Source organism: Rissa tridactyla, chromosome Z (assembly GCF_028500815.1).
Source record: "Rissa tridactyla isolate bRisTri1 chromosome Z, bRisTri1.patW.cur.20221130, whole genome shotgun sequence".
Classification (NCBI taxonomy): Eukaryota; Metazoa; Chordata; class Aves; order Charadriiformes; family Laridae; genus Rissa; species Rissa tridactyla.
The window spans coordinates 11,327,631-11,352,043 of record NC_071497.1 but is presented as its reverse complement, the minus strand read 5'-3'; the positions used below and the strand labels follow the sequence as shown (position 1 = coordinate 11,352,043).

The window sequence follows — 24,413 nt, the reverse complement described above, 5'->3', positions numbered from 1 at the left end:
ACTGCAGTTTTTTTAAAAAAGAGGCTAAGACTTGCAATGCCCACTGGGTGGCTCCAGACACTGCACCTCGCTCCTTCTCTAACTGTACCTCTTCCTACTCAGCGCTAGCCCAGACCTGCAGAAATACGTGCAAGCGCTGACTACAAGCAAGAATGACAGGGGTAACAAACACATGATGCACCAGATACATAATTAATGCCTATTAATGACCATTTGCACCACGGTAGCGCCCAGCGGCCCAGTGGAGGGTGCCTGTGCAGGAAGTAACATGAAGGCTTAAATGCCACCCGTTGCACTAAAGGCACTTAACTGATGCGCCTGTACTCGAGTGAGAGAGATGGACTTACACCGGCCACGGAGGTGATGCTCTTTCCTCGCTGACTGCATGGGGGGCTAAAGGAGATAATGCTCTAAGTGTAGGTGACTTATTTAAACTCCCACAGTTATACAGCATGAACCTGAGCCTTTGGGGAAAAAGGGAGCTACCAAGGACCAGAACCACAGGGGTGTCTACCCTGGCTCTGCAAGCACGTGTGCGTGAGTGCATGTATACGCTGCACGTTCTGGCCTTGCCAGACACAGATACAGCACTTAAAGACAGGTTTGTCCAGGAAGAGGAAGGTCCTCTGATTTAAGGTGAAGACAGAGTAAATAATCACTGTAAAGCTCCAACACAATAAAATCAACCCAGCCTGTTGCCTAACTCTGTGCCTTCTCTTTGTAAATATTCTCCGGGCTTGTCATCTCTTTCAAAATTGTGCACGTGTATGTCACCTCCACACAAACACATCTTTCTGTGGCAGAATTTCCTCATTATTGTTTTTTCCATCCACTAAGCTCTATTTAGACTGTGTGGAAGGAGCTGTTTCACCACTAGGACTGCCCTGTGGTAGGGCCAGCATAGAAGGAAAGCCAATCAACCAGCCAACTCCAGCAAAGATAAGCATAACAAGGAAAGGAATAAAGACTGGTCCTTTTTGTTTTACTCCAGGCAACAATCCCACTTGGCCCTTGATTAAGATTTAATTCCGATGTAATGAAGTCAACAGTTCCTACTCTTTATGCTATACCACAATTTACTGCTTTAGGAAACCCCTGTCAGTTCTACTAGGCTTAAAAGAAGTGTGAAGATCTTAGATGGCTTTGCACACAGAAGGAGTGTGGTGATTCAACACATATGATAAATACATGAGTTATGAAGAGATTTCCCCATCTTGCAAACAGCATCACATGGAGAGTCATGTGCATTTTTTAGCTTTGAAATGTTAAAGCCAAGGAGGCTCTGAAGTTTTGCACTCGATAATCTGTCACTGGGTCTCATATAGTATGGCAACAGAAACCCAGCCTTGTGCAGAAAGTCCACGTTATTGAAAGGCTGCAATGATTGAAATTGAACTTTTCTTGCTGAACCTGGCCCAGAGGTGCTAACTGCCCCTTTCACAAGGGGTGTAGCATGTGATCTACTGTATTGAAGCTTTTAATCCATTTAGAAACTGAGGTTACTTTACAATGTGTTAGCTTGCCTAAAAAAGGTGTCCTTGAAAACCTGCTTCTCTCCAGAGCTGAATTTAAGCCTATGTGCCTCCTTCTCCTTGAGGAACATGTCTCTTAATCTATAGCATACTGACATGGATGAAGTGTCAGAAGCACTTGAGGTGGAAATTCCTTGATAGGTAGAGATGGGGCTTTGGAATTTCTTCTGTATCTTGCTTCCAAATTAGTCACATGGGTGTCTTTATCAAGGTCGATATCTGGTACACATATCTGAGGACAGCAGACATAGCAGCTAGAGTGGAGGGAGTCTGTGCTCAAATTGAGCAGTCAACCCTTTTACCCGCTTTATAAGACGCATAGGCATAATTAAATAATTACAAGCTAGCAATGCCTAGGAGCTGCACACCAACATTTAGGCAACTGTTAAATGGGTCATGTTTCAGAACTGAGGTAGTAAGCTGTATTATTATTCTTAAATGTGGGGTTTTTTTGTTTAAGTGCTACATCTGAATATATTATACCACATGTAAAAACCTCAAACCCATTGCCACCCAGCAGCTCTTAACTCATTGCTTTTCTGAGATCATCCTGCATGTCCTGAGGGATTCTCTAATCACGTTGCAGAGAGGGTTGCTTTGGAAAACTGAGATTTCCTGTTGTTGAGGCTTTTTGCCTGGTTTTGTTTTGGTCTCCGTTTTCCTAAGAAATGTATCACATATGAAATGCACCCCAGCAAAAGCTTTATGGGAGGTGAAGGATGTGCTGGTTTGGAAACCGCAGTCCTTAGGGGTTGCTGAAATTGGAACTTGTGGAGCTTCAGCAGATGAGATCTGATATTGATCAATCTTAGCAGAGAACCAGACATCAGATGATCCTTCTTTTGACGGAGTGCACTCACATGTGTCTTACGTGCTCTCTCTCCCTCTGTCATGCAGACTATTAGTAACAGTCCCAAGAGAGACTGAATTATATCCAGAGTTCCCAGTCTGAGACATGCTAAGTATTTATCCTGGGAAGAAGAAGAAGTAGGAAACAAACGACATTAGAAAGAAATGAAAGAATGGACACTGGGAGGAGAGAAAATGCTAAAGGTGGAGCAGCCACGACAAGCTCAGCTGAAACACAAGCCTGTATTTGCTGGACTCTGCAATGAGATGAGGCTTTTAGTGTAGACCCCATCTAAGATCAGAGATCTGTGAAGCCCTCATAATCTATTAATATCAAATATTGATATCAAATCAGCTTATTGAGCGTTTTTTTCTCAGGGCTTAGCCCACTCTCTCTGACAATACTCAAATCTAAGCATTTACCTGGAAAGATTCAATTATACTAGTGGAAGAAAAAAAATAATTCTGCCAGCTTTGGAGAAGTTTTACTCTATTTTGTATCTGCTTCTATCTAGACTAGGACTTCTGTCTAGTACTCAGTAAGCAGACATAGGTTGAGTGCAGTAAAACAACAGAGAGGCTTACACAACCGAGGAACCTTTTGCTCGAGAGACATAGTGTCATCTCTCTTCCTCTGTCACTGCTCATCTCTCTTGTGTAAGCTTACATTCAACATCTCTTTTGGTCCATCAGATTAAATGCTTTTTTTTGGTAGAAGCTGTGCTCGTCCTGCAGTCCCTCTCACAGGCTTCTTTCAGCTCAGCACTTCTTTAAAATACTTTCCAAGGTTTTGTAAATGTAGAACAGCAGCACTCCGAGATGGCAGCTGCTGGGAGGGAGTGATTTTTTGCATGTACTCACCACCTGACCACATCAGCAAGATGACAGCAACCAGCAAAGATACGTGCTCGTCCCAGGAAAGAGCTCACGACCTATGGCCGAAAGCACAGACCTGCCCCTGCCACCATTAACGGTGGGGGTCTCACTCCGTGCTGGACCACCATGGAAAAGCCTTCTCCTATAGGTGACACAGCTGCAGTTCACCACCAGCATGCATGAGCATGAAACACTCCACAATCCCAAAGGGCTTTTGCAAATTTTAGGAGATGGATGTGCTGACAGCTGAATAGCCCTGAGTAAAGAACAGGGGATACACGTACACCTTGGCTGTTGTCCTGCCTTGCTTCACCACCAAGAGCTGCCACAGGGCCAAAGTGCCACAAGCATCTCTTGCATGTGCTTTTTGGGATCCTTTTAGCACACACTGCTCTAAGCTGTCTACTGGTCCCTGTGTCCAAAGAGGCTGCTCTGCTAGAACAATAATCTGTCTTTCCGTGGAGTTGATGCACACCTTCTCATCCAACGTGAACAGATGCCCTGTTGATTTCTGAAGGGATATTCCACTTTACTGAGGATTTATTGCAGTGGGTTTCTTTTCCCCAGGAGCACAACATGTCCAGTCCTTGTACTTCGTGCCAGTGCCTGTCATCAAGTAGGCAGATATGTTGTCACAGAGCATTTCGTGTTGGCATGCTACATGAAAGCTTCAGAGCAATGAGAACTCTTCACCTTTTGTAGTAAACACAGGCCGCCAGCACGTACTATAATGTAATCGAGTAAAACAAAATAATTTTGGGAGCCTTTCAAATGCTGTGGAGGAATAGCAGGCTGTGGGTGGGCTGCTCTGCTCTACGAATGCTGCCTGTTAATACCCAGATGTCGAATGCCAACTTTCCATTCACTTCTGCAAAATAACAGACTGTCACGCGGTAAAAATAACCATGGGAGGCATGCAACACATTCCAGTGCTTGTTTCACCTACAACACACTATCAGAATGTGTCTGTGGAAGTTCACTGGGCATCTGTACCAATGCTATCCCAAACAATATGTTTCAGGTCTGTGGTTTGGAGAACAAGTTTAAGGGAAGGGAAACATTTTTATTTCATTTTTTTACTCCTTTGGCATCATTTACCCCAAATCTAAGCTAGCTGCAGGAAACAGGAGAGCGCTTTCTCACTGTATGACAAGGTGAAAGAAACTCAGAAATGGCTGTTTTCCTCTAATACTGACCTGGGATCTTTAGGAGAACACAAAAAACTAAACCAGCTTCAAAGCTTGTCTATGTCTAAGGACAGTTTGTGCCGAGAGATATCTTAAACCCACGTCTGGCTTCACTCTGCCGTTGGTACAATGGCACCACCAATCTTGCAGCCAGGTTTCAAACATTTAATAATGCAGCAATACCTTTCCATCCTTCACACTACTGACAGATTGCCATCCCACTTAAGAACTCAATGAATGTTGAATAAGGGGTCCAGTCTCCTTGTTAAGTGCACCAGACGAACCACTTCTTTAAAGAAATGCAAGGCGTTATACCAGGGTTTTTAAACGAGGTCGCATAAATTGTATTCTGAAAACTCCAGTTAGGCAAGCAGGAATGCTAGGAGTTCAGGACCAAACTTGCTTCAGCTCTGCTTATTCTTTTATTTCCAGTTTGCATTCTTTGATACGAAGACTGTTTCTAATGTTCATACATTTCAAAATCTCTAAACATATTAAACTAATCCCAACTATCAAACGATCATTCTGTCTGTAATCCACTCTTACACTATTCCCATGCCTGCATCTTGTCTTCATCTTGCACTGCCTGCTTTTTTTAACTTGTATGTGCGTCTTGTACTTCTATCCTCCTGTTGGTAATTATCAGCATAATTATATTATTTAATTATTTGTATTGCATTCTTTGTTCCGCTTCATTTCTTTTTTTTGTGATGCAGACATTTTTTCAGTTTCTTGGCATGGAGTGTGCAGAAATGCTGACTAATGTAGGCATCCTTCTTCCAAATGCTTTTGCAGATGAGGGAGCTCATTAAATCATTACACTTACTCACGTCTAAGTTTACTCATATGCACGTATCCTTGCAAGCTACAAGCTTGTGATTTCTTGTATCTTGATAACATGGGAGTCTAATAAATAAACAGCAGTCTGCGGATTCATGCATTTTTTCTTCCCCATTTGAATTACACACCTCCCACACAAAGGAGAACTGGTTATCCTAGCCTAAGAATAAACACTACAAGCACGTGTACATCTTGCAAAATGTCTGATTTTAGTGGGAAAGTAATTTAAAACTGAATTAGAAAAAGCAATACTCAACTGAAGCATTTGCATTATGTGCAAGGCCTTCAACACCATCTACAAACACATAGCTATCCTTACTGTTTCCCTGCGGTAGAGATATTTGCCCCCTTCTGGACAGCACAAACCTACATGAGCCCACATCCTCATCTGTGAATGTTAGTCTGGTCTCAAACACTATATCCTTCAGTTTTCTGTTCTAAGTGTTGCAGTTCACTCAGCTTGTCAGACCTACTGTTTACACCCAGCCTGCAAATATAGATAGATATTTCTCTTGTGCCGTGGCTGTTGATCTGGTAACCTCAGATGTGTGAGGAAGGGACCTTCCTGAGTGGTTCAGTGTAAGCAGAGCAAACGGTGCTCTCTGAGTTGATGATGGGATGCTCTGCTGCAAGAAGAAGCCGGTGGGGGGGGTTCCCCTTGTTAAAGGAGGGTCACAGGTGCTGGCTGCCAGCAGAGGATGGGCATTGGCCTTCATGAGTAAGCTTCACAAGTAAGCAGATGTAAAAGACTGCATATTTTCCAGCAGGGACAAACCTAGCATGTGTGCCACAAGACTCTCTCACATACATCTTAATACTGCAGCTGCTCTGTTCTTGCACATACAATGCAGTTTGACTCTAATGGATCGTCAAGATCCATGGCAGAGCAGTCATACAGTCCCCTGGCATCAATTCCATGGCCGGTCTTGCAGTATTTTCTATCCTCCTGGTTAACCAGCTTAGTCTGTCCTCTGTCTCCCTCATGGAGAGGGTTTGGGCTGTTTCATAGTGGTCCCGTTGGACGCACAGTGAACCTCAAAGGACCATCGGGCTCCTGCAAACACGAACATACAAATGGTCCCCCCATAATCATAGAATCATAGAATGGTTCAGGTTAGAAGGGACCTTAGAGATCATTGAGTTCCGACACCCCTGCCATGGGCAGGGACACCTCCCACCAGACCAGGTTGCTCGAAGCCCCATCCAGCCTGGCCTTGAACACCTCCAGGGAAGGGGTATCCATGACTTCTCTGGGCAACCTGTTCCAGTGCCTCACCACCCTCACAGGAAAGAATTTCTTCCTAATATCTAATCTAAATCTCCCCTCTTTCAGTCCTCCCTGGTATCACTGCTAGACAACTGTCTCCTTTGCTGCTCCTGCGGCCAGAATGCAGAGGGGAAATGTGGTGCGCAGGCAGCAAAAAAAGTCCTTTCAGGGATGAGTTCATTTTACTTCACTCCTCCAGATAATGTTCTTGACATCTTTCTTCTTGTAATCCCTTCTACAGCCCTTTGCCTTCTCAGTCTATCTTGATAGGCTCTGGATGTGTCATGTTGTCATGGACGTAAATTGTAATTAGACTAATGATCTCAACCTCTACTGTCTTATCTCTACAGTTCAGGTATAATATTTTCTCATTTAAATTAAAATACTTTTTTACTGTCTTTGGAGTTCCCTTAGAAAGATAACAGGGAAGTTAAGCATGCTAGCCAAGCTGTCAAACAAATGTCCTTTCAACTCAGGAGCAAGCAGCTGACCTGTCACTTGACAGGGAGGTGGTCACAGCAGAAGAGAGCTCTCTTACTTCCAAAATATTCAAAGATTTTATTTCATTGCTGAGGTTAAGGAACTAAAAAACAAACCACAGGGGCAAAGGCTTTACACAGACTTCTATCCTACACTTTGAGCCAACTGAGCAATGCAGGTTTCATTGCCTTCAGTGGTGGTACTTACATAGCTGAAATTAAGCACATGCTGATGTGTTTTGCTCAATAGGGTCAGAGCACTTAGCACCTTGCAGCATTCAGCACTAGGTGAAATAACGTATTACAGTAGGCACTTCTGAAGTTCAGTCCATGTATTCTTTCATCTACTGCATTAATTTATGGAGTAAAACATCAGGTAGCATGTGAAATTTAAAAAAAAAAGAAAAAGCTTTCTTGCCTTATGTTACCACAGATGTAAAAGAACAATACACATTCTCAGATCAGTTTTAATTAATAGGAATCACAATATAGAGACCAGTGGTAAGAGACAACCCTTACATTCATGCTCATCTGTTACTTCTGCACAGAAGCCATTTAGTGTCATCCAAGCTCAGGGTAGGTTTGCTCGGGTATATCCCCAGAGAAACATTCTCGGTGATTTCTCCAAGAAATTTCACAAGAAATCTGGCATAAGGGAAGCTGAGTTCACCAGATGCTAGACTAATGCTTCAGCCCTTGCACCGTTGGTCCTATTTGCTTTTTTCTGTCACTTATATGCCTCAGCTGACACATTTGTAAAAGCTGTGGTGCCAAATTTGACTAACTTTTGCCAATTTTCTGCCAGCTGAAAAAACTTTGAATCCACATAGCCTAAATGGCAGAAGAAGCAGCTGTGGAATTTGTTCTGTGAGGGATAAAAGCATTTTTCTTATGAGCTTTAGAGCCCATTTTTTGCAGCAAAACAAAGGAAAACACAAAAAAAAAGAGGACAAATGTCAACTCAGACTGCAGAGGGAAATTGATAAAAGGAAATAATTGTAACGGCCAAACTTTGCTTCTGACAGCAGTAGATATTTGATCTGCTGGTGGCATCTGCTGTTGCATTTTGAAAATCGTTTGCACCAGTGAACAGTAAGTGCAAAAGAGTGCCACCCCTCTTTGAACTCTTTTTGGCTGTAGGAGGTGTAAAGCAATGGAGAAACTCTTAAGTGTTGACCAAGTCATACACATGCATCTGAAGGGGGAACTCAGCCCTCTGTTTAGCTCCCTTGCGAGAGAAGTCCATTAAACACAAAGATACCATGATGGCTCTACCTTGCAAACCATGGACACCTGGGAGAAAAATTCTGGGCACATTTGGCTGTACATGTGCCTGCCTCTTATACTCTCCCCTGGGCAGCTGCTATCAGCTGCTACCAGAGATGGGGACATGGTCAAGGACGGCCTCTGGCCTTAATGGGAGTGAGTGTTCTTAGACAAAGCAAAGGGAAACTGTCCCTACCTGTGTATGTTTTCTTCCAGCTTTTTCACCTTCAGCTCATCCTCTTCTGACTGCCTCCTTCTGGCTTCTTCCTCTTCTGCAGAGCCAGCAGGAATTCCCTGTAGCAGCCATTTTTCCCGAAGAGCTTTTGACTGTAAGGTAAAAAACCCCAAACATTAGGAACAGACTGAACAAAAAAAATCTGAAGATTGAGAAGGAGCTGCCTCTTCTTTTGAGTATTAGCTTTTCCCGACTGAATTTCTGATTACTGCTTTAGCTAGTTGATTTCAGGCAATCCATCAGCTGTTTATCCAGGTGTCAGGTCTTCCAGATTTAGGTGTGTCAGTTTTACAGCGTACACTTAATTCACCATCAATGACTTAATGTGAAGTTCTTTTTAGTTCCTAATAAAAATAAGAGTTTAAACCATGCAAATTAACCAGTCCTGCAAGAACTGAAATCTTTGAACAAAAGTGTGTATCTCTCATGAATCATAATCCTGGCTTGTATCAGAAACAGTGTGACCAGCAGAAGGAGGGAGGTGATTGTCCCCCTGTACTCAGCACTGGTGAGGCCACACCTTGAGTATTGTGTCCAGTTTTGGGCACCTCAATACGAGAGAGATATCGAGGTGCTGGAGCGAGCGCAGAGGAGGGCAACGAAGCTGGTGGAGGGCCTGGAGAATAAATCTTATGAGGAGCGATTGAATGAGCTGGGACTGTTCAGTTTGAGAAAGAGGAGGCTGAGGGGAGACCTCATCACTCTCTACAACTACTTGAAAGGACATTGTAGAGAGGTTGGTGCTGGTCTCTTCTCACAGGTAATTAACGATAGAACAAGAGGGAATGGGTTCAAGCTGCAGCAGGGTAGGTTTAGACTGGACATTAGGAAAAAATTCTTCACAGAAAGTGGTTAGACACTGGAATAGGCTGCCCTGGGAGGTGGTGGAGTCACCATCCCTGGATGTGTTTAAGAGTTGTTTAGATGTGGTGTTGGGAGATATGGTGTAGGGGAGAACTTTGTAGAGTGGAGTTAATGGTTGGACTCGATGATCCCAAGGGTCTTTTCCAACCTAAATGATTCTATGATTCTATGATTCTGTGATAAGGCATGTCCTGGAAGGCCTAAAGTCATAAACTTCTTAAAACTTCAAAACCAAAAGAGCAGTGTGCTCTAAATGTAAATGCATTTCATGAAGGATCAAATTAGCCTGCTACTAAATCAGCAAAAGATGTTATTTTTGACTTATACCACGGATGTGTCTCCATACATTTACAGGCATACAGACACAAACATGCACACAAGCGCACACATCACATCTTAGCCAGACACAAATCAAAACAGATGAACAAAAGTCTTCCAGAAACCATGGCTATCTCAGGGCACAGCAATACCGTTGCAGAGAGCGGAATACCCTGCAGCCAGCAGAGTTAGTCCTGGGAGTTTTGCTTTGCTTTCTACATCAAACACATGGCTACAACCTCGGCAGGACACTGTCTAATCCAGCCGCAGTTCGCCCAGGTGAGTTCACCAGTGGAGATGCACTGATTGTAAGCAACGCTTTAAACAGCATATCAGCCTCTGTGTCTTGTTTGGCCCAAATCCTGCCAGAGGGATGTGGCAGATCAGTTGGCAGACAGGACAAGCACCTGAATGGGAGCACCTGGCTAAACCGGTTTCAGAACACAAAAGGTGAGATGCAGGAATTGTCATTCGACTCATCTCCATCTCACCTCGGCAGCGGACCCTTATCGATCCCTATCTATGCAGAGATAACTTGGGGGGAGCTGTGGAAATGGCTCGGCCCGGGGTGGTCTCAACACTGCGTTACAATAAGAACTGAAACCCGAACTGAAACCCGAATGGTGCCTTTAACAAACAAAATGCCCTGAGTCACGCCCCACCGCTATTCAGTGAGTGTGAGGCCAGACATCACAAAATAAACATTGCTATCTGAGGGGCCATCAAACCACCGGGGATAACCACCCCAGATAGTGTCATCCATTCAAGCACAGTCCCATAAAAAGGATATTTAAGTCCAAAGTTTTGGGGAGAAAAAAGGGGGAATCCTCCAAAGATACAGCTGGTCTGTAGGAGATTTCTGCCCCGCCTTGTCCAGGACGCTGTGCAAGGTAACTTCCCGGGGCTGAGTGGCCTTACCTGAGAGAGAGAGGGTAAGTGATTTAATAACATACGTATGATGTCTAGCATGCTCTAAGATTGTGATTTGTGCACTCATTTAAGGTATTCATATCTGGTGTGCAGGTGGTTTGTGTTGTTACTTTTTGGGATCACTTGTTAGGTGGTAATAGTGTATTCTGTGAATTGTTTTGTTCTTTTCCCCTTGAATTGCAATAGTGCATTCTTCCATTGTATCCATAAGAACTTACAATAGTGGTGTATAGGACCTGTGAGTGTAGTCCAAATAAATTGTTAATTTGAACCTCTCAGTGAAGTCTTCTTCTCTCTGTCACAGCACCCATTGAAAGGAAGATCAGGAGCCCAAAGCCACGCAGGACTTTGCCCCCTGGCAAGAAAGAAATGGAACTGGTGGAAAAAATGGTCAGCCAAGGGACCAACCAAGCTAGCCCTTCGCATTGACCAGAAAAGGGGAGCCTTGTTTTTGAATTTGCAAAGTGATTCGTAGTGCTAGTTCAAGGAACAAGCTGTTAGAGTATGTATCCTCTCTAGCAAAAATAAGCTAATAAGGAAATCATCAGTTCAAAGAAATTGAGTTTCAGAGGCTGCCCGAATGTGCAGTATCATTCTTTTCGATGCCATGTTCCTCTCTGGAATGGAACCTGACTTGTGCAAACTACGTATAACAGAAAAACATTCACCACCAAAAGCAGGCTTCAAACCCAGCCCAAAATAGAAAGATTTTTGACATGACAGACACGGCTTACTTGTTAGTTTTTGAGTGTATAAATAGACATAGTATCTATGCGCAAACTATTCTTGTCATTCCATGGCCTATTTGATATCAGGCAATTAGATTTTAATAAGGCAGCAGACAGAAAGCAATACAAAACACACAACTGAATTAGATGTTATAAATGACTCCAGCTTTCACCAACTGTAACTGTGCTGTGCACTAGAGGATTTCTATGTAGGTTTTAAGTAATTTCGACATGAATTAGGACTCCTGCATGACAGAAAAGGTCTCGTGCTCTTGTACCATACAGTCGTGTTCAACAGTCGGACCCACTGATGCTGGAGACACATATTACCTGTCTGAAATCAGCTTTGCTCGTGGCCTCCCAGGTGTTCACAGAATCACAGAATGGTAGGGTTGGAAGGGACCTCTGGAGATCATCTAGTCAAACCCACTGCCAGAGCAGGGTCACCCAGAGCAGGTTGCACAGGAACGCGTCCAGGCGGGTTTTGAATGTCTCCAGAGACGGAGACTCCACCACCCCTCTGGGCAGCCTGTGCCAGTGCTCTGCCACCCTCAAAGGAAAGAAGTTCCTCCTCATGTTTAGGTGGAAATTCCTATGCTCAAGTTTGTGCCCATTACCTCTTGTCCTGTTGCCGGGCACCACTGAAAAGATCCTGGCCCCATCCTCCTGACACCCACCCTTTAAGTATTCATAAGTGTTGATAAGATCCCCCCTCAGTCGTCTCTTTTCCAGACTGAAGAGACACAAATCCTTCAGCCTTTCTTCATAAGACAGGTGCGCCAATCCCCTAATCATCTTGGTAGCCCTTTGCTGCACCCTCTCCAGCAGTTCCCTGTCCCTCTTGAACCGGGGAGCCCAGAACTGGACACAGTACTCCAGGTGCGGCCTCACCAAGGCATAACAGAGGGGGAGGATGACCTCCCTCGACCTGCTGGTCACACTCCTCTTGATGCGCCCCAGGATGCCATTGGCCTTCTTGGCCACGAGGGCACATTGCTGGCTCATGGTCATCCCGTTGTCCACCAGGACTCCCAGGTCTCTTTCCACAGGAGCTGTTCTCCAGTAGGTCAGCCCCCAACCTGTCCTGGTGCATGGGGTTATTCCTCCCCAGGTGCAGCACCCCACACTTGCCCTTATTGAATTCCATAAGGTTTATCTCTGCCCAACTCTTCAGCCTGTCCAGATCTCACTGAATGGCAGCACAGCCTTCTGCTGTGTCAGCCACCCCTCCCAGCTTTGTGTCATCAGCAAACTTGCTGAGGGTGCACTCTGTCCCCTCATCCAGGTCATTGATGGATATATTGAAGAGGACTGGACCCAGTACTGACCCCTGGGGAACACCACTCATCACTGACCTCCAACTAGACTCTGTGCCCCTAATGATGACCCTCTGAGCTCTGCCATTTAGCCAGTCTTCTATCCACTCCACTGCGCATTCATCCAACCCACACTTCCTAAGCTTCCCTATGATGATGTGGTGGGAGACTGTGTCAAACGCCTTGCTGAAGTCAAGGTAGACAACATCCACCAGCATCCCCTCATCTATCCATCCAGTCATGCCATCATAGAAGGCTATCAGATTACTCAGACTTGATTTCCCCTTGGTGAATCCATGTTGAGTACTTCTGATAGCTTTCTTTTCCTCCACGTGCTTTGAGATGACGCGCAGAACAAGCTGTTCCATCACCTTTCCAGGGATGGAGGTGAGGCTGACCGGCCTGTAGTTCCCCAGGCCTTCGTTCTTGCCCTTTTTGAAGACTGAAATGACATTGGCTTTCCTCCAGTCCTCAGGCACCTCAGCTGTTCTCCAGGACCTTTCAAAGATGATGGAGAATGGCCCAGCAATGACTTCCACCAGCTCTCTCAGCACTCTCGGGTGCATCCCATTGGGAACCATGGACTTGTGGATATCAAATTGACCTAATTGATCTCTCACTTGATCCTCCTCAACCAAGGGGAAGTGTTCCTCTTTCCCTGTCACTTTCTCTGAAGTCTAGGACTCCTGAGGGCTGGTCTGAGCAGTAAAGACTGAAGCAAAGAAGGCATTCAGTAACTCTGCCTTCTCCACATCCTCTGTCACCATGGCTCCTGTCTCGTTCAACAGCGGGCCCACAGCTTCTCTAGTTTTCGTTTTGCCTCCAATATACTTGAAGAAGCCCTTCCTGTTGAGGTTGACATCCCTTGCCAGGTTTAATTCCAAGGAGGCCTTGGCTTTCCTTGTTTCATCCCCGCACACCCTGGCGGCATTCTTGTAATCTTCCCAAGCGGTCAGTCCCTTCTTCCACTTACTGTAAACTTCCTTCTTCCACTTGAGCTTTTTCAGAAGCTCCCTGCTCAGCCATGCAGGTCTCCTGCGTCTCTTGCCCAATTTCTTGCTCTTAGGGATGCACCAATCCTGAACTTGGAGAAAGTGGTGTTTGCTAGTGCACAAAACATTAGGGATGGCTATCTCCAGCTACAGTTTCTGCAGCTTGCTGCTCCTTTTGCTGCCACTACCATCTACTAAGTGCTTTCTGCCACATTTCATGGGCCGGTAGTGAGATTCCTCTGTGGGACTGCTTTCCTGTTCAAGCTGGCCGACTACTGCCCAGAAGTTTCATCAGCTCTTTCAGGCCCAATGTGCCATTGAAATGTCCCCTCAACAGAGGACTCACAAGTCATCACATATACCAAGAAACAAAGTGAGACAGTCAAAGATGGATTTACAGGTCCTGAGACGCTAAGCATTTAACAGCCTGTGCTTTGGCATTTAAGAAGTCTCAGTAGTACTACTCAGTGGGCACCTGCTGGGCTTGGTCCAGTGCAAAGTGGTGTGAAGGCTGATTGCTCTTTAGAAAATTGCTGTCTTTTCTTTAAAAAGAAATGTGGCCGGTTGCATGTGGCACTGTGTTGCTCCATGTGTCATACCCAGCTGTGGCCTCGAATCTGAAATCCTGAGTAATACCCAGTTGGAAAAAAACCCACCCAAGTTTCTAAACACTGAACACTAAAGATGAAGGCAGTCTTCCCTATATTAAACCTGTTTTAGATGTGTCTCCAGCAGTCCTAATAAAGCCTTTGGCAAAGTGCTGCTTGGACGGCACCAAAGAGGTTCAGTTAACAGTCACTCCTCATTTGCTACAGGAGGACAGATAAAATCCAGACTTTTTCAATGTGCTTTTACAGAATCTCCATGCTGATGCTCAGACAGGGACAAGCCAATCCCTTCAGTACAACTGCTGTACACCAAAAATAAGATTTTTTGTGAAGCTTTCGTTTTGGTCTTTGTTTATGTGAAACATTTAAGCTACGAAATCACATGATTGCTTTCTCCCAGAAGCCTCCTTTTTTGACCTATTAATAGCATGAATTTGAAACTGGAAAGCATCAATGGGATTTTTTAAAAGACATATTTAGAGACAAGAATGCTATGATCTACTAAAAATCCTCCCTCTTGGGTGAAATGTCAGCATATTTTATCTATAACAGGAAAGCTGGTAGCTTTGATGTTTCTGGCTCTCCTTTTTAAGATGAAAATTAAGGCATTCGTTAAATACTACGCTGAGGAATCCAGACAAGAAGATTCTGAGAAATGGAAACATTTATAAGAAGCATTTCCCAAAATTCAGGCGTTCCATTTGCCAAGCTGTTGAGGTTACATATATTTATACACCCACTGCAAATACAATGGGCAAACAGGCAGGCACACGTCAGGGGACTGTGCGCGACTGCCTGGCTGCCCGGGAAACATTTTCTCCCCTGCCAGATGACTGACACAGCGCTGAGGCAGTGGGTAGGGGTGGGAGAATCTCTCAGCTGCTTAGAGCAAACCTCTCCCAGGGCATTTTCATCAGAAACCTGGGGGGGAAGGCTTTGTCACACGTGGTGAGACCAAGGGTGGGTAGGGGGCAACAGGGAGGTGGTGGTAGGGCTGCGCTGGGTGCTCGGGCACAGCGCCTGGGTACCAGACACTCCAGTGAGGCAGTCAGCATCGAGGCACTCCAGCCAGATGCAAACCAGAGACAGATGTGGCTTGGAAACAAAAGACATTTTGCGGCCATCTGTCCTCCACAGCTACGAAATCTGGGTTATGCTTCTTGAAAAAATCTTGCAAAATCTTATCCCAGGCAGCACAGGGGGTGTTTCTCAAATCTGCTAAAAGGAGAATGCTTGCATGAGGATGGAGCCTAAAAATAGCTAGCTGTACGAGTTCCCCCTGCTTAACAATGTTGTGCATTTGCTTTACTTAAGTCTGTGATTAAAATGGCCACAAGCTAGTATTTCAGCATGGCTCCTCCTTCATTGTCTGTTGTGAGCTTTAACTCCCTACTGCATCTTGGAGCTTCTTTATGCACCAAAGTTGTGCTGTATGATTAGACATTGTCAAAATGATAAAGGGCTCCAAGAGTGGCCAGGTACACTATTGTAAAAATGCAGGTATTTGTACAGCTCATTCCAATACTGGAAGGTGAATGTGCTGTACTTTCAGAAGGCACCATTTCACTGGTACAACAACAGCTACACTATGTACAGTTTGGTATAAGTATTCCTTCATTTACTGCAAGAGTACAATTTCTTCAGGGCTAAATCCTTCAGCAGAAATTAGATCATGTCATTAAAAAGGCTCTCTGTTAGTGAAGTGGAAAGGGCACTGGGCTTGCGATGCTCTAGGTCACCACCGCTCTCAGGTGGTTTGGTTTCTCTGCACACAAGTGAGATTGCAGAGATAACTGGCCGTTCCACGTTTGTTTTGTTCAGGTGTAGGAAAGCAGAGTGACTTTCCTGCACCATGCAAAAAAAAAAAGGAAAAAAAGCATGTCATGATTCTGTGAACTGATCATGGTGAGGACAGAAATAAGTGAACAGATGTTGGACAGGACAGAAAGAAATCATGCCAAATGTTTGAATGCAGTAGACACAGTGATGGCCATAAATGTGGTGCACAGCTCCCATACATGCTATTTATTCCAGCTTCATGCTTCGGGACAGTAAAGCCCAAGGGCTTTGAGTTGTTTACATTTAGTGTTAGCAAGGAAATAATGCACAGTCCCTCAAATGCACATAGTAGAATTAATGCTGTATTGAAAAGAAGATCTTTACTTTCCAAGTTGCATTTTGCTTTAACGTTGCATCAAAAAATTAAGTGTTGGGGGACATTTTATTATAGCAAGTAAATCTTTTTAGCACCATTTTCATATACCATTATGCCCATTACATGCCACCTCTGGACTCCCTGCTTGTGAGAGGTGAGTAACACTAGCCGTCAGCCTTGCTGATTTCGGACCTACTTCCATAAACATTGCTCGTAAAGAATAACACATTTCCAGTCCCACATGAAGTGTGGCAGTGTCTTAACCTGAGTCCCAGATGCATTTGCCAGATTTGCCATTTGACTCTTTATAACAATATAAAAGCCAGTTCTTGCTCTGCTGCTACCTTTTGAGGTAGTTTCTTCAAGCAGTTTGAGGTTTATTTTTTGGTGTTTTTTTTTTTTTTTTTTTTTTGTATTTACAAGTGGTTAGAGGGGCAATCAGTGCTATCAGAGCACTCCTCTGGCTGCTGAGTAATTTTCAAGGAAGCTGATAACCCTGAGGAGAAACAGAGGTCAAAAGTTGACCCAAGACAGCCTCCTCCAGTAAAATGTGCCTGCTCTTGAGAAACACTACTGGATGTGGACTATTCAGGGTAATGATGCTCTTCTCTGCAAAATGGGCAATAATGATCCCTGGAGTAATTCCACTGAAATCAGTAGTGCTACATCAAAGGCACTTTTACTGAAATCTTTGCCAAATTGAAGATTTGCCAAAATTCATTGGGATTTGAGGTTTGAAGACCACCAAACATTAACAATTTAGAGCTGGAATTATTTATTATTATGAAATTCTTTTCTCCTTACATGCATTCAGTATTTCTGTCCTGGAAAAAAGGTGAATGCACGAGGCTGGTTCTTCGTATTCTCAAATCTGCATATAACCAGCTCCTGCCCCACTAAAAGAGTGCAATAAACCTCTTCCTTCACCTGGCAGTGTGAGAGTCAGATATTAGCCCTGAACACTCCCATTAGGATGCTAGCATAACTGGCTGCATTTCAGATTTGCTCTTTGCATTTCAGAAGGCTCCCTCGGTACAAAAAGGCTGAGTTTTCCAGGCAGATCAGGAGCTCTGGGAGCAGCAATGAGCCCGGCTTTCCTGTTCAGCAGCTACCTGGAGCCCCTCACCCACGTTTGTCAGCAGCAGATCAGCTAAAAGAAAGAGGGCTTCCTGCAGCAGCAGAGCCTGCTCCTCCTGGGTCGGTAAAACTGAATTTGCAAGGAAAACAAGTGCAAGAATGACCATCACTGAAACTCCCCTGGGATTCCTCCTTTTTCTTTTCTACCCAGTTCCCACAGCCACTCTGAACGCTGCATCTCTTGCTTGCCATATTTTTAGGCAGCTTCCCCTGCCGTCCAGCTGGCCCGAACCCAGCTAGTGCAGGTTACCCAGCAGGGCTGGGTCTGAGCTGCTGGCGTGCAAGCACAATTGCCAGCATTAGCAAAGAGGTTACTGGGACGTGTACCAAGATGATAGAAAGACTTGTTCCTTTGCCAGCAGGCCTTCCCTTGCCTTCCAAAAAACAGAGGGAAAAAAATTGTTTGCGTGGTGTGGCTGTAGTGTGAGCAGGCACGTTAATGTTAGATGCTCTTAACCATTCATGATTAAATACGCAAATGCAGAGAAAGGCTGCAGACATAAGCAGTATGACAGGTAGGTCCATTTTGAAATAAGCATCTCCTCAACATGTATTCCTGAGTGATGCTGTAGTACTTCATTTTCCCATAGGCGAACAAAACAGTCTGACTCGTTGCCCAGACTGATGCGGAGTTTTCCTATGTGGGGATTCAGTGCGAGAGAGTCTGCTTGCAAAAAGAGGGGAGAGGTGTGGTCCTCAGCAAACACAGGGGATTTTACTCTGCTCTGCCACAAGATGGATGTGGCCTTGTACTGCATGGCTGGCCCTGGAACATAAGAAGCAGCCATTTCCGGCTTGCTGGTACAGTCCGGTTTTGCATAGCAGCAAAACTTTCCATTGCCTTTCCAGTCATCTAAGACACTTGTTCTAGCCTAAGGAGTGTGCCTGCATGATACATGGATATGAATTAAGCATTGCCCAGATTAGGGAATTAAGTCATGCTGAAAAATTTGCAGCTTGATCGTAGTCTTGATTGCAACCACAATGTCATAGATAACATAAGTATAATTCAACAAAAAAAGTATGTTAGCTGGTAGAGCTTAGCCAGCCCAAGACCAAATAGCATGTTTATAAAGCAGATTAAACATTATCCTGTAAAGTTGCAAGTTTGGTGTTGTTATTCTTTGTTCAAGAAATGAACAAAACATGTCTTAGAAATACCTTAAGGAAGTGATGTCTTAAAAATTTTTTTAAGAAGCCCACATTTAGACCAAGCATCACAAACATTTTTCAGGAGTCAGTTAATGTGTATTCATCACACAGAACATTAAAACACATTAACTAACTTTTTTTCAAGCATGTTAAGACCTGCCCACTATAATTGACAAACTTTTGTGACCAGGCATTGCAGACCGATGGCTTAACCTCTTCCAAAGCTTCTTCTCAGCCACACAGGTCACCATCTACCGTGTCACTTGCCTGATGATTCCCTTTTCATAAAACCCTTACTGCAGCAGACCCTGGGGCTCAGGATCACTGGTCCTCAGGTCTTGTTTCAGAGCTGCTCAAAAGTTTCCTGATGCCTTCAAGGCAGTCTGCTCATCGAAGGGACTAGTGTCCTACCTGTCCCCAGGGAGCCTCCTCTTTCCCCACAGCTGCTGGGGTGGCAGAGGTTTGTTACAGCACCAGTGAGCCACTGTGCAGGGATGGAAGGGGTGCACACGGAGAGATGAGTAAAAGAATAGTAAATAAGTAAATAAATAAACAATGGCCAGTATTATGATAAGCACCACCTGGAATCGAGGCAGCCAAAAGACTTTGCAGAGATAATCTTTCCCCCTTGTTTGTTTGCTGTCGCTGGTACATTTGACAGCCCTTCAGCTCCCCTGAGTATTTACTCAGTCACTGCTCTTCCTCAAAGCACGCGTTCGGCACAGCAACAGAGCAGACAGGAACCCATTAAACAGTGCAATGTGACTGCAGAAATGGCTGAGGGAAGCCTGAGAAAGCTGGCATGACTCGTGTTCACTTGGGAAGGGCTAGATCTCATCTGGGTGCAAGCTGAGGGGCAAGGGGGGGGATGCAGGAGCACGACTGCGATGTAAGCCACATGCAAGTGGAGCTGCGGATGCACGGGGAAGGCACATCCGTGGCAAGCTACCTGAGGAATGGGTACGATGATAGCTGTAGTCCTTCATGAAGGTCTCATGCTTTCTCTGTTTAAAAGCTCTCAGGAACAGATATTGCAGCTGTACAGATAGAGGGCCAGTTAAGAATGCTTTGGGGGAAAAAAGCACCAATTGTTTTAGGTCCTCAAAGTAAGCTTTCCATCCATTAGCCAGATCACCAGTGTAAATATTTTGTGTGCATTGCTTTTAAATTGCTCAGGTCTCATATTTTATTTGACTTTGTAAACCAAGTAGACAGTTGTTTCCATACAAAGACGATGAAGAAGATATAAATGCTAGACTCTTTCAGCTGCAAGGAAGCCCACCACAGCAAGAGACACTGTCAAGGCTTTATGTGAGAAGACACAAAGTTTGTGTCTCTCTTGCTTACACCATTGATCAGCCACAGAGCCCTGGTCTGTACAGACTAGTTTCATTGAAGGGGATCATAGGTATGGCCTGATACAAGGTAAGAGTTTCTAATATTCTTTAAAGACTTGAGATGACATAGAGAGAAAAAAACCCAACAACCAATAAGATGAAAAATAATTCAAAACCAAGCTCTTATCTACATATATTTTCTACACATTTGGGCTACCAGAAAGTTCTGCTTGAAGTAACAGGTGAAAACAAAGACTCTGATGTCTAAGCTTGAGAGTTGGAGTTTATTTTTCAGTTTCTCTTCTTAGAACGTCTATTTAAGATTTCAGACTTCTTCATGTCAGGATGATAATATTGGCTCTGTCCAATTATTTGATGTTTCCCTTGTGGCGAGAATAAGCACCATAATGAGAATAAACAATAAACAACTGCCAGTGGCTGCTGCAGAGGCGAGGGGAGGGAGGAGGGGACCAGGCTGTCCCAGCAGGCACACATGGGCAGCGCGGGGACACAGCTTGCAAAAGGGGATGCTGCAGTGAGGGCACAAGTAGTCCTCAGGATGGTGGCGTGACCTGGGAGCAGGTTTCCCAGGGGGGCCATGGGACCTCCATCCTGGGCAAGAGTCCAAATGTAATGGAACGAGGATGGGCATGGGAGCAACCTGCTCCTGTTGGCAGGGGAATAAGGAGACCTCCAGCATCCCCTCACACATAAATTACTTTATGAGTCCATGAGAACATCTCTGTTTCCCAGGGAATATTGGACCTAGAGTAAGAAATAGTTTCAAGCTAGCTGAAGTTTCTGGACTTTGTGTGATTGGACTGAAAAATTGAACAAGACCCTCTTTTACAGATACACACATGAAAAGAGTTTGATCACACTTTTACCTCCTGGAGACAGAAATTTAGGTGTGCTTTGGCTTTTCCTACGAGTACTCACTCCATGTTTTCAAAGGAAATATAGCATGGTTTTGAGAGTGAAAGAAAATTAAATCAACTTTTTTTGGAATTGTTAACTTATGAGATTTCAAAAACTGGCAACCCTCTCCGCCCAAAACAAATAGGCTTTGCAAGTTATCATCATTAATACATGGCCACAGTTGTTTTTATTATTATCTTCTGAAAGAATAATTTCCTCTCTACATTCAGCCTATCCTCGGCTTCAGTTTATCACTCCTCCCCACATACATACATCAGTCAAAAAAGGCAAAAATAAAAGCTATTTTTCAGAGATTCCTTTCTTTTCTGGTCTTAAAAATTCCTATATTCACTGTTTTAAAAAGCTGGATTCAGGTCATGTGTATTAGTTTTTGAGTACGTATCAGGCCATTAGGAGGCTCTTGGGTTGAAGTAAGCTGTAAACATCCTCCAGCTACTTTGGCACATTCTGGCTAAACGAAAAACTGCCTGAGTGGCAGTGACCTCCTTGAAGGGCCTTGTTAGTGGTGGAAACATGAGTGCCGATTTTGGTGAGTTTCAAGGAAGTCCTGCCTGTATGGGGACACGTACTTACATGGTCATCCCAGGATAACTCTGCCCCAGTTCGAAGTACAACTCACACAACAATAACTTTTTCCTGAATAAAAGCATTCTCACAGAGAGATCATGCCGGAATGATTACAGTATATTCAGCTGCGTGGCAATGACATGCAAGCAGATAAGAAATATGAGTTAAAGGACTAAGACTTTCATCTGTTTGGGCTAGTCAATTTGTATTGCTGGCCTGGAGAAACTATTCTATTGTGTCTAAAAGATGTTATCTGGGAATAGGTATGTTTGTTTTCTGATTACTTGAAAAGGAAACATATAGGTATTTTTAAAATCCCTCCTTTCCAAACACTAGCTCCCGGGAAGGATATCCTAAGGTTTTGCACTCCGTAAGCAATTCAGAATGAGCAAGTGCCCTAAATCCATAAGCTGTGCAGTCTTATTCCCTCTCCCACTCCCTTTCTTGTCTAACGAATCTGGATTTCTCTTCTGGATCATAAAACAGGTTAGCAGAGAGGCAGAGAGCCTCTCACTTCTCAGCTTAAATCCTGGTGGAAGGTGAGATTCCCAGGGTAAGGTGGGTGTCAGCCCAAAGATGCTAATGCACAGAATGGGACGAATAGGGGTCCCCTGTGCTCTGGAAATGGAAATTTCTCTCCAAATTACCTCTTAACCTCCCCATGCCCCAGAGCTGCGGTTGGGAAATGGACATGGCAGGACCTTCCAGTCTCACAGGGGTGTAGTGGGGTCCAGTACATTAAAAACAGAGGGTCAGCCTGGGACTGTCATAGCAGACATCACATACCAGAAGGAGTGCTTGACTATTAATAAGAATAGGTTTTGTGGGCTATTGCACTGACCCTGTAGAGATGGAGACTGTTCATGACATCATCAAACACTTTTTGTGTGCTTCAGAGTCGTCACTCAGTTTAAGGGTTAATTTACTTGACAATCATAAAGGGATTCAACATAAAGGCATAACAAGATTCCTTCATTCACAAAAGTTATCTCTGTTTTTCCACACTGTTGCTTATACATATATATGTGGAGAGAGAGATATATATATCTATTTATATCCTCTGACAGTAGTTATTTTAAGACTAGAATAAATTGAGGATAGCAATATAACTGTGGAACAATAAAATTAAAATTTATTTATAGATAAGATAGTTTCAGCTAAAACCACACCCTAATAAAATCTCTATAACATAAAAAGGCTTTCTTTCCTTCAGAATAAAGAAGTAATTGTGTTATAGATTAAGTGTTCATGAACTGCCGTCTTTAAGCAGCAGATGTTAACAGAAATTGGTCCCTAATATTTATACCACTCCAGAAATAAAATAACTGTGGTAAATGGATTTATTGTAATAGTTAGAGTAACAGCAGAGAAGTAATTTTTCATTCAATTAGGAGGTTTTGTGCTGTTTATTTTATTACCAGCCACCACCAAACAGAGCTACAGTAAACAATTACAGAAATTCTGTTGAACTAACTACAGAGGCAGCCAGATCTTGGAAGAAACACTTCTACCCTAGAGTTTCTTTGAAATTGTAAACACCTCATTAAAATGGCCTGCCCAACTTCTGCCTAGTTGAACAAGCTCTTAAAAGCAGCTGTTGCTTACGGATTCTCTCTCCAGTGCAACTAATCAACCAAAATAAATTATTGTTTTCCTCAAGAAACCACATCATGTTGATGGATACTGAAGGCAGTGTGTTTGCATAAGGTGAATTTTGACCACTTTTCTGATTTCAAACTATGGAAGATGGTGACAACTCCTATTTCCACACATGTGGCAAGCCCCATTTGTAAAAGTATGGCCAAAGAGCTGCTGATGCGTGAAGTTTAAACTCTATCTGCTGTTGAAAAACAAACCAAAACGCATTGTTATATTGTTATATGAAAGAAGAAGGATGATTTTGGTATTAAAATAGGTGGGAGGTAAGGAGAGCTGTTGTAAATTGCCTATTATCAACAGCACGTTCAGTCTCAAAAAATGGGACTTCAAAGTACCTTTATATGTTTTCCAACACCAAGGGCCCTTCCAATGCAGCATCTGATTGTAACATAGACAAATACGCCTTCTGCCTTCAACGGAGTGTCCTGACAGCTCTGAAGGACCACATGGATGCTCTGTGCCTGCCAGTGTCTCTACTTTCCAGTGACTCTCAGAAGAGGTGATGTGGCTCTCACTGCCAGCAACGAAGGGATTCAGTTTTTAGAGCCTATGCTGCTACTCCAGACTCTCCTACTCCAGACTTTCACACTTGGAGGGTTTCACTTGATTAACTCAGAAACTCACACAGACCATTAATAGTTGAGCCACGTTTTTCTCCTGGTGTCCTCAGCCATAATGCCATTGGCCTCATTCTCACAAGCCTTTGCAAAACGTGTTGCCAAAGCCGCATCCACATTCAGTACTGACATTTACTAACTCTAGCATTTGCTGGGCTGTTCTGCCTAAAATGATGGGACAGCAGCTGCTGTTCCCTAATTTTCAGTCAGGTATGTAGCAAGGGAAAAATGAATGAACTGGTAGTGGAGTTAAGTCATTTTGCCACAGGTCTAATTGGCATCAGCAACTTGAAAACTGTAGGTAATCCAGCATAAACATTTGCAATAAACTATTTCTATTAGATATTTTCCCTACATGAATAAAATTGTCTGAAATTAACAGAAACCCTGTAGCTTTCAGAACCTTTATTAGGTAACCAAACATGCTATTTTACACAGTGTATTTTTAAAAGAAAATTACTCTGGCATTGCACAAAAATGAACTAAACCCATTGAATCCTGGCATGAATGTCTTCGGGTGAACTAAAGCAGTTACACTTGCAGGATCAACCCAGATACTGCAG

General features: G+C 43.9%; 1 protein-coding gene across 5 annotated transcripts in view; it reads right to left on the bottom strand.

Moving 5' to 3' along the window:
• Positions 1-24,413, bottom strand: part of PALM2AKAP2 (PALM2 and AKAP2 fusion) — a 278,279-nt gene that overhangs the window by 200,074 nt on the left and 53,792 nt on the right. For 3 of the 5 annotated variants that reach the window (XM_054186713.1, XM_054186715.1, XM_054186716.1), the window contains exon 3: positions 8,493-8,623. In XM_054186713.1, coding sequence (XP_054042688.1) covers positions 8,493-8,623 — 131 coding nt within the window. Of the gene's footprint in view, positions 1-3,732; positions 3,926-8,492; positions 8,624-24,413 lie in introns of those variants that run through there. The other 2 variants (XM_054186714.1, XM_054186718.1) reach the window with 2 other exon arrangements.